We start from the raw sequence: 14,967 nt of genomic DNA, 5'->3' as shown, positions 1-14,967 counted from the left end.
TGGCTAAAAGCCTTAATCAATCACGTTTCGACATTAAATTGTGATTAAGCTCGAACGCCCGATTAATTGATAATCGTGGCATTAAAGTCTAAATCGCACATTTTGGCAAACTAATTGCCTAAAACAACACTTTTTGGCCAAAGGCCTAAAATCAACCATTTTAGCGTCAAATCACGTAAAATCGACATTTTTGGCAAAATGCCTTTAAAATCAACCATTTTCGGCTCAAAGCCGTAAAATCGACATTTTTGGTAAAATGCCTTAAAATGAACCAATTGTCGGCCAAAGGCCTTAAAATCAACCATTTTGGCGACAATCGCCTAAATCGCACATTTTGGCAACTATTGCCTAAATCAAATCATTTTGGCTAAAAGCCGTTAAAATCAACATTTTTGGCAACATGCCTAAAAATCAATCAATCTTTGGCGAAATGCTTAAACAAAAATGCACAAAGCATACACAAAATCATGCACAAAGCATACACACAAAATGCACGAAGCATACACACAATCATGCATAAAGCATACACACAAAAATGCACAAAGCATACACAAAATCATGCACAAAGCATACACACAAAATGCACGAAGCATACACACAATCATGCATAAAGCATACACACAAAAATGCACAAAGCATACACAAAATCATGCACAAAGCATACACACAAAATGCACAAAGCATACACAAAATCATGCACTAAGCATACACACACTCATGCATTAAGCATATCATTCAAAGCCCTCTAAAAGAGGCCTATCGAACTACGTTGACTTTGATCTTCCATTCAAACGGAAGTACGTAGGCACGTTCGGGATTTCACCCCGGGTGGCAAGTCGAAATCACTCAAACATTTCATTAATCCATCATTCACCTTGCAAAGCATTCATCCATCGGTTAGTTCATCAGCATGACATAGTCTCGGGATCCACCTCGGGTTCGTAGATTGTGCCTTAATCATTGGGATAATTAATCTAGTAACTAGGTTAATTAAAAATGGAGTCACTTAGGGTTTTTTCCTAGTTTACCCTTAAATAATTAAACAAGGTGGCGACTCACACACATCACGTGTATTTCTTCTCATTCATCATATGCATCACATGCTTATGACATTTGGGGAAGGGGTTCACAAGTACATGTTTGAACATACATTAAGCTCCCAACCACTGACGTATATGGAATAGACTCCATCTTTTTTATGTTCCAAATCATTCTTAGGACATTGCATTTCGCTGAACCTATCTCCTTTCTGAATTGAAACTATTCCTGCGGAGCATTTTTCCATTCTGAATCTCTCTAATACCTTATCAATGTAAGCTCTTTGAGACAATCCTAACAGTCCTTGTGACCTATCACAGAATATTTCTATTCCAATCACAAAGGATGCCTCTCCCATATCTTTCATTTCAAAGTTCTTAGAGAGAAAACCCTTTACATCATGCAACAACCTAACATCATTCCCAGCAAGAAGAATGTCATCAACATATAGGACTAACATGATGAGCTTGCTCCCACTGACCTTCATATAAATACACCGATCAATAGTGTTTTCTATAAAACCATATGAAGTGATATTATTATTGAACTTAAGATACAATTGACGGAAGCTTGCTTCAGACCATATATTGACTTCTTTAACTTACACACCAAATTTCTCTTTCCTTTGACCACAAACCCCTCTAGTTAGTCCATATATACTTCCTCCTCTAAGTCACCATTAAGAAAGGCTGTCTTTACATCCATTTGATGAAGATCTAGATCATAATGAGCCACCAAAGCCAAAATAATTCCTAAAGAGTCCTTTTTGTAAACTGGAGAAAATGTCTCTTTATAATCAATGTCATCCTTCTGAGTGTAACCTTTAGCAACAAGTCTGGCCTTATATCTTTCAATGTTGCCCTTAGAGTCCCATTTGGTCTTGAAAACCCATTTACAACTAACTTGTTTGGACCCTTCAGGCAACTCGACCAAATCCCAAACTTGATTATCACTCATTGATTGCATTTCTTCCTTCATGGCATTAAACCACTTTTCAGAATTATCCCATTCCATGGCTTACTAGAAAGAGACTGGATCCTTATCAATGCTGAATTCACATTTATGCTCAAGTGAGTAAACTACATAATCACTAGAAATAGCTGGCCTTCTTTGCTTTTGTGACCTCTGTAATGCTATTTCTTGTGAAACCACTTGATCATTTGTGAATTGTTCATTATTTATTGGTTCATCATTTATATGGTCATTTTATGGGTTTGGAATGTTGTTTTGTTGTTCAACCATGTTGTTAAACCATGATAAAACAAGTGGAACAACAACCGAAGAAGAGACATTAGGAAAATCCACCTGAGTTGGATTTTCAATCTGAATCTCTTGCACATTCACTTTACGTGGTTCACTGCTCCCACTAATTTGGCCATTTTTAATAAACCGAGCATTACCCGACTCTACAATTCTCGTATTATGGTTAGGACAATAAAATTTGTACTGTGACATCCCAGGTTTGGTGCACAACACCTTAGGCGAATCCCACATCGGCTACGCACAAGGTGGAAGTCCTATACATAAAGGGTGGCAACCTTGAACTAGTGTGACGCGTTTTGGGCTATCAGAGCAGAGGTTTCCCTGGCCCAGAAACAAAACCGTGAGGGTTCAGGCCAGGTTTGGCACCCAAAGCAGATAATATCATACTAGGGCTGGGCTGTTACAATTTGGTATCAGAGCCAAGCCTTGTCCCTCTGGCCGGTGGTGGGGCAAACCTCGGTGAGGACGCTGAGTCCCTAAGGGGGGTGTATGTGACATCCCAGGTTTGGGGCACAACACCTTAAGCGAATCCCACATTGGCTACGCACAAGGTGGAAGTCCTATACATAAAGGGTGGCAACCTTGAACTAGTGTGACGCATTTTGGGCTGGCAGAGCGGAGGTTTCCCTGGCCCAGAAACAAAACCGTGAGGGTTCAGGCCAGGTTTGGCACCCAAAGCGGACAATATCACACTAGGACTGGGCTGTTACATGTACCCTTTTGACTTTTCAGGATATCCTATGAAATATCCACTAACCATTCTAGCATCAAGCTTCTTTTCATGTGGACTATATATCCTGACTTTTGCTGGGCAACCCCAACATGAAGATGTCTTAAACTAGATTTCCTTCCCGACCACAGTTCATAAGGAGTCTTAGGAACTGCTTTGCTAGGAACCCTATTAAGTAAGTATGCAGCAGTCTTTAATGTGTGCATCCATAATGATAAAGGTACAGTATAATTATTCAACATACTCCTAACCATTTCCATAAGAGTACAATTTTGCCTTTCAGCTACACATTTCTATTGAGGTGTACCGGGCATTATGTATTGTGCACAAATTCCACAACTTTCAAGGAACTTTGCAAATGGACCTAGAAATTGTCCATTTTCATTAAATTTACCATAATATTCACCACCTCTATCAGATCTCACCACTTTAACTTTTCTATTTAACTGCCTCTCTACCTTATTAATGAATATCTCAAGGATATCCACTGATTGAGACCTTTCATGTAGCAAATATATATAATCGTACCGTTAGAAATCATCGATAAAGGTAATAAAATATTATTCACCACCCCAAGAGGGAACATCAAAAGGACCACATATATCAGTGTGTATAAGTTCAAGCAATTCACTGCTTCTTGTGGTTGGATTCTTTAATGTGAGCTTAGTTGGCTTACCTTTAATGCAATCTATACAAACATCCCAGTCAGTGAAGTCTAATTGAGGTAAGATTTCACCTTTTACTAACCTCAAAATCCTTTCTTTGGATATGTGACCTAACCTTTGATGCCATAAGAAAATAGAACATTCATTATGTGCACTACGTTTATTACCTATATTGTGTTCAACATTAAATAGGGATTCAATAAATAAACACCATCACAAATCTTAAAACTAAAACCAACATTATCCAACCTCCCTACAGAAACTAAATTTCTAGCACATCCAAGAACATAGAGAGACTTTTCAAGATCCAAATAACAACCAGTGTCCAAGATCAATCTATAAGTCCCAATTCCTTCTATTCTGCCTTCATTATGTTTTCCATGTATAGGAACTTTTCAGTTTCGTTTATGGGTTGGATCGTAAGTAATCCCTGTATAATATGAGACATATGAGTAGTTGCACCAGAATCTAACCACCAGGTATTATTAGGCACTTCAATAAGATTTGATTCAAAACATACTGAAACATAAAGTATACCTTTCTTTTCAAATCAAATCTTCCTTTTAGGACAGTCCTTCTTGAAGTGACCATACTTCCTATAGAAGTAGCACTTCAATTCCTTATGGATTTGGCCCTCATTAACCTTCATTAGGGCACTGTCCCTTTTCTTGCCTTTCTTCCCTGATTTGTTGTTGCTGCTACTAGCTCCATTATGAAATGTGAGATTGATAGAGTGTTCCTTCAATTTCTTTAATCTCCCTTCCTCTTGTATCAACATGGCTTTGATTTCCTAAATGTTCCATTTTTCCTTGAGGGTGTTGTAATTCACCTGGAACTTACCAAACTCAAGAGGAAGTGAGTTAATAATAAATTTAACTAAAAAGGATTCACTCACATCCATTCCCATTAATTTCAGTTTGGCTGCCAAATTCTGCATGCCAGTCACATGATCATGAATGGATTGTGACCAATCAAACATCTTGGTCGTTAGCTCACTCATCAAGGATCCTACGATGGATTTGTCAGCTATGTCCGACTGGAAGTATTCCTTAATTTTCAGCATGTACTCTCTAGCATTGTCTGTTCTGGGCATTGATGGCTTAACATTTTCAGCCATTGTCATCCTCATTAAGTTCAAGCTCAGCCTGTTAAACTGCTCCCAAGCCTCATAATGGGACTTGTCAGCTTTAGTGCTAGTCTCTATAATGGCTACTGACTTTTCAGAGACTAATGCCAAATCCAAGTCTAGGACTCCTAACTGATAATGGATTTATTCGGACCAATCAGCATAGTTCAATCCATTGAACTTAATCAACCCAGTGCACATAGCAAGCATGTTAAAAGAAGCTGCAACATTATTCATATACTCATACGTTAATACTTTGAGTAAACATAAAATGGATTCAAACAAATAACAACCTTAGTTATGCATCTAGATTCACCTTTGGGTAATATTTAAATGCATAGCTTTAACAAATAATGATGCCAAGAAGAAAATACTTTAACAGACTTTCATTGATGTGTAGCAACTTGCGAACCTTTATGCAAGTTAGAGAGAAGCACGCCCGTGCTTCACTACAGCATGCCCCGTGCTTCTCTCTGGAAGTCAAGGCACGCCCGTGGCACATTATAGCACACCCCGTGCTTCTCTCTGAAAGTTAGGACACGCTCGTGCTACATTACTGCACGCCCCGTGCTTCTCTCTGGAAGTTAGGGCACGCCCGTGCTACATTATAGCACACCCTATGCTTCTCTCTGGAAGTCCATAGCACGCCCGTGCTCTTTTCTGGAATCCAGTTACTTTTTTTTTAACTATTCAATAATGCTCCATACAATATGCATGTTATCTTTGGATATACATTCATATTAATTAGTCCAATGATAAGTCTCTTTAATGCCATTGATTATAATTAATGGTCTACCTTTAGGTAACCTAACAAATTATAATCAATGATCTCAATTGTTCAATTTTAACTTTCATGTCATTTAAGGCATCACACAAACATGAACAATTGAAAGCTGCATAATCAATGTCTAAACTAATCCAAACAAGGCCACTTTAGTGACTAACAAGTTTTTCATTCATTAAACATTGATTTATGCAAAACTTTTATGAGATTGAATTAAAATCTCAAAACTTTAACGACATAACACAATAAGATGCCATAACCTTTCTTTATAAATAACAGCAAAATAATTTATAAAGCATAAAAAAACAAACAGTTTTCAATTTCTATAATTTTGGCTTCGTTTATACCAGACTAATCAATTTCACAATACGAAATTAATTTTCATTAATTAAGCCAAACAAAACACTATCAAACAAATCTAGAACAGGTACAAGCTCTGATACCACATGTTGAATAATCTTTAATATAGCCTAGATCTATAGTTCATAGAATTTGTTTGACAGGAATATACAATAATCGGAAGTGTACCTTAATCCATAACAGCAAATCTATGTTATGGATTACCTCATTGCGGCAATTCAATTCTCATCGTAACAGCAGACCTATGTTTCTTCACTCTGACCTTTTGTCCGTAAGTTTTCTCTTGATGGTTGGAGAATGATCAATAGCTACGGGAGTTTCTTTTCACGGAGTTTCTTTTCACGCTCTCTCTAACAAACGATCACCGTATGTGTTTGATGTAACCGTCACACTCTCTCTTTTCTTTCCTTAACCTTAAGCTGTTGATTCCTTTATCTTTTATAAGACAGAGGAATGGTATTAAAACCCTAACTGGTCCTTATCCATTAAGCCCAATAACCATCATCTTGGGCCACCTTAATTAGAATCAGCCCTTTAATTACATGGACCACATATAGATTATTAAATAATCTAACACATCAAACTCCCCAAATTAAGCCTCAGAACAACTATAAACGATTATATGACGACTAACTTTCAGGATATTTGTGGAAGTTAGATTTTTGTTTTTATTATAAATACCCCATTACTTTCGGTCCTCACATCAAATTATTTCTTTCTACTCTCCAATCTCTCTAAGCTCTCCAATTTATGCTTATTATCTGAATTATTGTCAATAATTTCTCCACTCTTTAATTATTCTTCTTGAAATTGTTTGAATTATTCTCAAATAATATCTTCAATCTCTAATTATTCTCTCTAATTTTTTTATACTCAATTTTTAGGTTAAATATTATTATTCTATAATGGTAAGTAGAGACAATTTAAGAGGATACATATAAAAATTAATTTTTGAAAAAAAAATAAATTCATGCATTTTTTAAGCTATTTTAAAAAATTATTTCATAAATAGTTAAATTTAAAATTTGAAAAGAAATATTTTCTAATTTTTTAATTTCAAAATCACGTGAACTGTTTAAAAAAACCGTTTAGAGGACCATCGGAAGTGTTCAATTTTAAAACCATGAAAAAAACGATCGAAACTGTGAATTTTTTATTCTATTTCGGTTTCATATTATTGGGAAACGTAATCCTTGTTTTTTTAAACTGGAAGTGGTGGTTTCGAATTAGTGGCCCCCAACGACAAGTTTGCTTATTTCCTTACCCTTTTTATGTCGGCCACTTGTGACCAACCGTAGTTGATAAATTTAAAAAAAAAAAAAAAAACGTTCAACAGGAGAATCCTTATCTGCTTGTATCCCACGTGGAACCAGCACTCTGATGACTGTATATACATAACAATAATTATATTTTTCTTTGAGAAGAATTATAATAATGTTATTACTTATTATTCTGTATTATTATTATTAAAAGTATTTTTGTTCATAAAAAAGCCAACAGCCAAACATGTCCCACCGGCTTAATACTTAAATTTATCTTAACTTTTTGTATTTTATAAATTAAATTTTCTCTCTTTTTTTGCATGTAGTTTTTAAATTTTACCAATTAAGTTTCAAGTTAAAAAAATATTATTTGCACATTAGTTTTAATTAGGATATTAAATTATCAAATTGGAGATTTACCTGCATAAATCAATTAATTAATTAAATCTCTGAATTTCAACTAAACTCTCAAATGTTACATATTTAATAAACTAACACTAATCAAATGAGAATCCAATTAATTAATTTTATAAAATTAAAAAACATTTATTAACTGCAATCAAATTTTTTAAAATTAAATTAATAATGCGTAATATTTTTAAGTTTAAAAGATGATTTAATTAGTCCTTTAAATTAATGTAAAATAAATACTTTTCTTATCTATTTTGACTTGGTGTATAATTGATAATAAATTTTTAAATTAGAGTTATAGTACACAAAAAAAAAAAAAAATATTGTAGGCTAGAATTAAGAAATATAAACAATTTGAAATATATTTAATCACCAATCCTGTTCCACCAAGCCTTTTTACAATTATAATAATTTTCTTTTGGACAGTTGCAATAAGAAAGTAGATGATTCAACCCGAACACCTCCTTTTAAAAAAAAAAAAAAAAAAAAAAAAAAAAAAAAAAAAAAAAAAAAGATGATTCCATGCCAGATGATCAACTCTCCAAATGGAGTTTCAAAGTACAAATTACTACACTTTGATTAAACTGAAAAACCCTTAGAAGACTTGGCCGCATAATTACAAAGATTCTGTATCTGCATCCCTGATGCATCCTCCACCGTCCTATCATTGTCCCAGCCAACTTTAAGTGCTTGATTTAGCCGTTGGATGAAACCCTCGCGATGTCTCTGACAATAATCCAGAAAGCTTGCTACAGCCTTGGGGTCCTTATACCCCGAGCAAAAATTACAATATTCCGGCAACTCCCAACCAACTGCCATGGGGCTAAATCCTGCCGTCTTCTTTATATATTCCACCAGACCATCAAGAATCCACCGCGGAGCTCTAGACTCTCCGTTCCATAGCCATATCTGAGCCATCCCTTGTAAAATACTTGATGTAACTGCATAATCGAGGTTTTTATGATTACCCATTACTGATGGACTTAGATGTATCGCAAATTCATGATCTGCATTCGTTTCTACCACAACCAAGTCGGTTAGGTTGGTGCTAGCCAGCCGTAGAGTGACATGGCTGACGTACTTCTTATTGTAGTTATTGATATTTGGATAAAGAAAGGTTTCGACAAAGGAGCTAGTGTTTTGGATAATACGGATAGCTTTGTCATTAGACATATAGAAGAGGGCAAAGCGTTTTCCTGCTGGAGAATCTTTGGCATCATTGATTATTGTTATATCAAAACCTTTTGAAGCTTCATAATTTGCCCATATGGATACGACTCCAACGGAAAAAATGGTGAAAAGCCGGAGTATAACGCTGGAATTTGATGATAAAACCTTGATGTGGTCCTCTTCGTCGTTGTTATATAGTGTCGCCGAGGAACAGCAGGAGATTGTGGCGGTGGGAAGCAGAGGTTGGAAGAGTTGCTGATCATCCATGGAGTGTATAAAGGCTAAAATATGGCCAAATGTTATTCAACCAACAAAATAAATAAAGAAATAGCATTATGCCCAATAGGATGTCACTGAATAAAGGGTCCAATTAAGTAATTAATTATAACCCACAGGATGATTGGCCACCAAAAGTTGAGGGCCCTTTTCTTTGCTGGCCAAGCAATGTGGCTCATGTGCCATCATATTCTTATGTTTTGTAGATTTTTTCTTCAATTGGAATGTGGCTTAATTTTGTTTCGCCGTCATTCTCTGTACCTTCCAAGTTATTGTTTCTTCAAATATTACTGTGAAAAATACTTATTTAGGCCGAATAAGTCGTCATTCTCTGTACCTTCCAAGTTATTGTTTCTTCAAATATTATTGTGAAAAATACTTATTTAGGCCGAATAAATGACTCATTTATGTATCAAATTAATGAAAATCTCAATTTTTCATTACTTCCTTTGCGCTTATCAATCTAAATACAATAGCTTGCATTAATTTATTTTAAGGGACAAACATCAAAAGTTAGGTTTCTATATTAAGAAAATGCCAAAACAATATAAAAATTAAGAGAATATCAATATTGGTGAAAAATAAATTATTAATCCCCAAATTATCCTTATACAACTTATATGTGATTTAACGACGATGACAACAACATGACAGCGACAACAAAAATGACGATAGCAACAACGATGACGATAACGATAATGACAACAATGACGAAAATAAAAGGATAAAATAATAAATGAATAATAAAAATAATATTATTTTAATATGAAAAAATTATAATCGTACCCTTATATTTTGCAAAAAAAAAAAACTACTTAACTTCTTTATTTTTAAAAATAGATTGTCATACCCTCTTACTTTTAGTTTGTAACACTCTGTACCCCTTTTGTCTATTTTGCAATTTCAGACATTAAGTTACTATCAAATCACTTTAATGACAGTAATTAAAAGCTATAATCTGAAGCTCCATCTTTTATCATCTCCGCCCCTTTCATTCCTTTTGGAGATCCAACACTTTAGATAAGTTCTAAATAATTTTCTTTTCCTCTTGATTATATTACCTAAGCTAATTTCTATCTTATAAAGCCATTTATGAAAAGCTATAGTTAGGATTTTATATTTGCATTATTGCAACAACTTCTATATCCGGCAAACGACAGTTGATTATTGGTAGCAAAAAAAAAAAAAAAGTGAAAAAAACTATGGAATGAAGCTCTTTGACCTACTAAGCTAAACTCCTCACTCGATTTTTTTTTTTTTAAAACCATTTCTCCAATGGAAAGGAAGAGCATAATCTGTCATAAAATTGATTCTTGACCTCTTCTTCCATTTTCTTCCATCAGATTTGAATTTATTTCACCCATTATTAGATATGTGTGTGTGTGAAGAAGTTTAACAAAAAGTGTGACAATGAAGAGTTGTAGTTTTCTTGAAACTATAGAATTGTTGGAAGAGAGAGAGGGAGAGGAGTAGGGTATTTTGGTGAAAAAAAAAATTTCCACTCTCTTTACACCACTAGATTTTCTTTTGACTTATATTTTAAAATTGTAAATATTGACAAAAATGTCATATTCTGTGAGAAAAAAAAAAACTATTTTACTATTGTATTTTTAACAAAAGAAATCATATTATTTTGAACCATGAAAACTAAAATTAAAAAATATAATATTAGATATTTTCGCTTGGAGTTGATATTGACAAAAGATATAAATCTTCATAGCAGCAACTAGTCTGTTTATTGATTTGGCCGTCAAAATAATAACTCCTCTGAATCTTACACTACAAAAAAAATCGGTAAATTGCAACCGACAAATCGGTCGCTAAACATAAGAAATCGATCGCTAAATGGACTTAGCGACCGATTTGTGACCAAAATTAATGGGTCGCAAAAGAGCTCGTCACACATAATTTTGCGATCGATTGTCGAAGCGGTCGCAAATTAGTGACCGATTAGAGGTCGCTAATTAGAGACCGACTAATCGGTCGCAAATTGGTTGCAAATTCTCAATTATACTTTGGTTGCAGTTCGGTCGCTATTCGGTCGCAAAATATAATTACAGGCAAAAAAAATAATTTAATAATATTAAATACCACAATTTTTTCCACCTGTCAAAAATTGACATATATATACATTACAATCACAAGCATCATCATCAAGATCACAACACAGTAACAATGTAAGAATGCAATTATAAATGTAATGTATGATACAAAATATGAAAATCACTGAAAGCTAAAACGTTTCGAAATCAAATCTACAAGGTTCGGACGATATAAAGAATTTAAGAATGCAAAGAAAAGAACTGGATCAGACAAAGGACTAATTTAAATGGAGAATTAAGGAATCAATTTAATAAATTATCTATGTATCTAACTGCTATAACTAGACTAGATTATACCGAAATTTCGGCAACACATCCCCTAAAAATAGGATTATCTACCTGCTAGAATAACACAATAATATTAAATATCTCAATCAATACACATAGCCCATTGGTCGGGTGATCAAGCAGTTAAATTTCCCTTCCTCCATCCAAATAACAATACTAATATTTAATTATCAATACAAAACTTTAATTTTACTACATAAGGTTAAGCAAATAAGCACATAGCTAAATAGATAAATAAATGAAATTGATATTGGCTTAACCTTTACATCTTACCAGTATAACTATCTAATATAGGAAGACGCCCTGTCAAATAGAGATTTTTTCTTTCAACCATCTTTCGATTGTTAATACGATATATAAGAACCACTACTACAAATAGTACTACACCCTTGATCGTGAAATATCGATTGCTTGTTGAACCCTATATATATATATATATATATATATACCTTTAATAATCATAACCAACTATAATTTATAAACTCTTTTATTTCCTTCATTATTAATTAAGATTTCGTTATTCCATTTAATGATCCATGAATCACCGTCTTCACCATATGTTATCATAGCTAACGATCCCATTTTAATCATCCATCAAATATAAATAAGCCATTATATGTATTGACCAACACGGAAACTTAAAAATTACACTCACTTATATATGTTAGTCCTTTTACAACAACTCAAGGTCTCAACATAATTGCTGCCAATACACAAATTCAAAGTTCTTCTACACTAAAATCTTGGATTACACATCAACTAACTAATTTCTTGCAAAAAAATAAACTTAGAACCTTAGCTGTACTATATCAAGTAATAATTTAAAAGAATAATAAAACAGTTGCTGCCATTTCAAGATACTTCTCATTCCTACACATAACTTGGTGCAAACATGACAACCCACTCAACCTCATCAAGAAGCTCAAATGGTAGTTCCCAAATAGCAATGTTCAATAAAATTTCTAAGCAATTTACACAGGCAGTAGCGAGAAATGCACATCGCTATATCAAAATTACTTTATACATCACTCCCTTTAATAAAATTTAAAGAATTTATAACTATACTGAGAATGGTTAGAAATTAATTACCTAATTACAAAATAGCATTGGAAAAATGAATTTTTTGGTTAAATGACCGGAAATAGCTTCAATTTTCCAAAATATGCCACTGCCGATGATAGCTTGGGCGGAATTTATGAGAATGGTGGTCGAAAATATGCTGGTGAGGAGTTGACAACGAAAGAGGAGATATTTCGCCGGTTAGTCTAGCCGAAAAGGCAAGAAGAATGCTGATGATGCTACTGCCCGATAAACGCAACTACAGCTCTTTGTGTTAGCTGCGGTGGTCGGAAGCAACAAGAGCGAGTGAAGGAGAGACCGGAGCTTTGTCGTCGACGGGAGAGAAGCCAACGTCGCTGAAAAGTCGAGGAGCAGGAGGCTCGACGCAACTTCTCGATCGAAGGAGGTCTTAGCTCTCTTGCGCCTTCTACGCGCACCAGAAACAAAAGGAGAGGAGAACGGATTAACCGGAACTGCTGCGGCGCTGGTTTCTGGTGGTCGAAAAAAACGAGAGGAGGAGAGGCGGAGGGTGAGCCGGTGCTGAAAATGGGATAAGGGAGGGTTTCTAGAATTGTGTAGGTTTCTTTTATTATTTTTTTTTTGGCTTGGTTCGGGTTGGGTTCTATCCAAATCATGGTTTTTCTTTAGGGAGAGGAAGGCCAGACTACTGCGGCGAGGAGTCGATGGTGAGGAGACGCGGCGCGGGTCTTTGGTCGACGAAAAAATGAGAGGAGCAGAGAGGCGCGCTTGCACTTGCTTAAGAGGGAAGAAGAAGAAAAAAAAGAAAACAGTTTCTAGAATTTTCTAAGCCAGGCTTTAATTTGCGATCACTCTAATTGGTCGCAACAGTATTGGTCGCAAATCGGTCACTGATCCCTTGCAAACCAGAAAACTAAGTTTTGCGCTAAACTGCAACGCGCACTTTAGCGATGGACTGTGAAACGGTCACAGATCCATCGCAAATTCATCGTTATTGAATCACAAAACAAAAACCAATCTGGCGGGAGTTATTAGAGCTAGAATTTGCGACCGATATGCAATCGGTCGCAAATCTGTCTTTAAATTTGTGAGGAGATCGATCGAAATTCTGTCGGTGAATATTAAATATCTGTAACTTCAATTTTCATCGCAAAATTGATCGGAAAATCATGTTTTTTTAGTGTTATAATTGGATTGCTTTTCCAATTTGTAACATATGACAAACATAGATGAGTTTCCGCCACTATGCATCAATAGCATCAATGGAGGAACATACCGCACTACCAGGCTCATCGATCGAAGATCCATATCTGCAAATCAACATTTAAAGTCTCCGACCAAAAAAGTCTAATATCATAGTTCTATTTAGTAATAAATCCTCAAAAAGAAGGACAAAAAACTCGAAATACGAAGACAAACCAATAATAACAAAAACAAAAAAAGACAAATCTGTTATTTGAAAAATAGATTTGAGTTTATTAAAGCAAAAATAAGATTAAAAGCAAAAGAAGGTGACGCGAAAGAGAGAGTAGAAAGTAAGGAGGTAGGAGCTACCGCTGATAAACAGTCAGTGACAAATAAATTTAGCCTTAGCAAATAAACTCAGTGATGATAACTTTTTCATAAAATAAGTTCAAGATATGTGATGAGTTCGATTCTTAGACCAGTGATTTAGGTTAAGATAACTGAGTTGTTAAGGGTTTTGAATTGAAACAGGGCCTAGGAAGCACTACGGGTACGCCCATGACGCATCCCGATGCAGCCTCATTTTGGTGCCAACCATACTATTTTTTAACAAAATTGGTCTGGCCCATTTTGGGGCCACAGTGGCCCATACCACTTAGGCCCCAAAATTAGGACCACCTAATCTCTCTATTTGCCTATGAATAGGCTAGGGTTTAAGGGATTAGGGGTTGGATTTTGGGTTCTAGAGAATTCTTGTAAATTTTATACTCAATCTCAAGATTTAATCTTAAAATAAGTTTTATAAATTGAATCTTGGACAATAATCAGTTTAAACAAAATCCTCCTTAGAATTTATGATCAAATTTCAATAAACAATCATCTTAATCTCTGAATCTTGGATTGTTGTTTGAAGATTAAAGTTCTAAGGTGTTCTTGAGCATTTGCATCAAATCTTTGGATGTTTCACCCAAACAAGGTAACATTTGAGAGTCACTAAGAGCATCTTGGGATGAGGAATAGGCATAGGTGTATTTTAATTTTACAAAAATCTTTTGTTTTTTATTAAACTCGTTTCACCTTCAGAGGGTGACTTTATTTTGAAAATGAGATTTGAGAGAATGCTATTACATTGGCAAGAGTTTATTATGGAGTTGCTACTCTTTAGGAAAAAAATCTCGAACTGATCATGTTTGGAATGACCGACTCAGTTTTAACTAGAGTCTAGGCAAGGAAGTTCGGTCCAATCTCTGGAAGGTGTTAGGTATCCGA

The 14,967-nt window shown here is 34.8% G+C and overlaps 1 protein-coding gene across 1 annotated transcript; it reads right to left on the bottom strand.

Annotated features, from left to right (window-relative positions):
* Positions 1-7,975: 7,975 nt before the first annotated feature.
* Positions 7,976-9,245, bottom strand: LOC149491991 (uncharacterized). The gene has a single exon (XM_089716936.1). It carries the CDS (start codon positions 9,074-9,076, stop codon positions 8,219-8,221), a length of 858 nt encoding a protein of 285 aa, XP_089573062.1. The 5' UTR covers positions 9,077-9,245; the 3' UTR covers positions 7,976-8,218.
* Between the last annotated feature and the right edge of the window lie 5,722 nt (positions 9,246-14,967).

Source organism: Jatropha curcas, unplaced genomic scaffold (genome assembly GCF_041381405.1).
Source record: "Jatropha curcas cultivar XTBG-Jc1 unplaced genomic scaffold, XTBG_Jcur_1.0 HiC_scaffold_185_pilon, whole genome shotgun sequence".
NCBI classification, from domain to species: Eukaryota; Viridiplantae; Streptophyta; class Magnoliopsida; order Malpighiales; family Euphorbiaceae; genus Jatropha; species Jatropha curcas.
Note: the sequence above shows the minus strand (reverse complement) of the source record. Positions and strands in the feature narration are given on the sequence as shown.

Coding starts and splice junctions, on each gene's coding strand:
- LOC149491991 (XM_089716936.1), bottom strand. CDS start 9,076: ATGGATGATCAGCAACTCTTCCAACCTCTGCTTCCCACCGCCACAATC.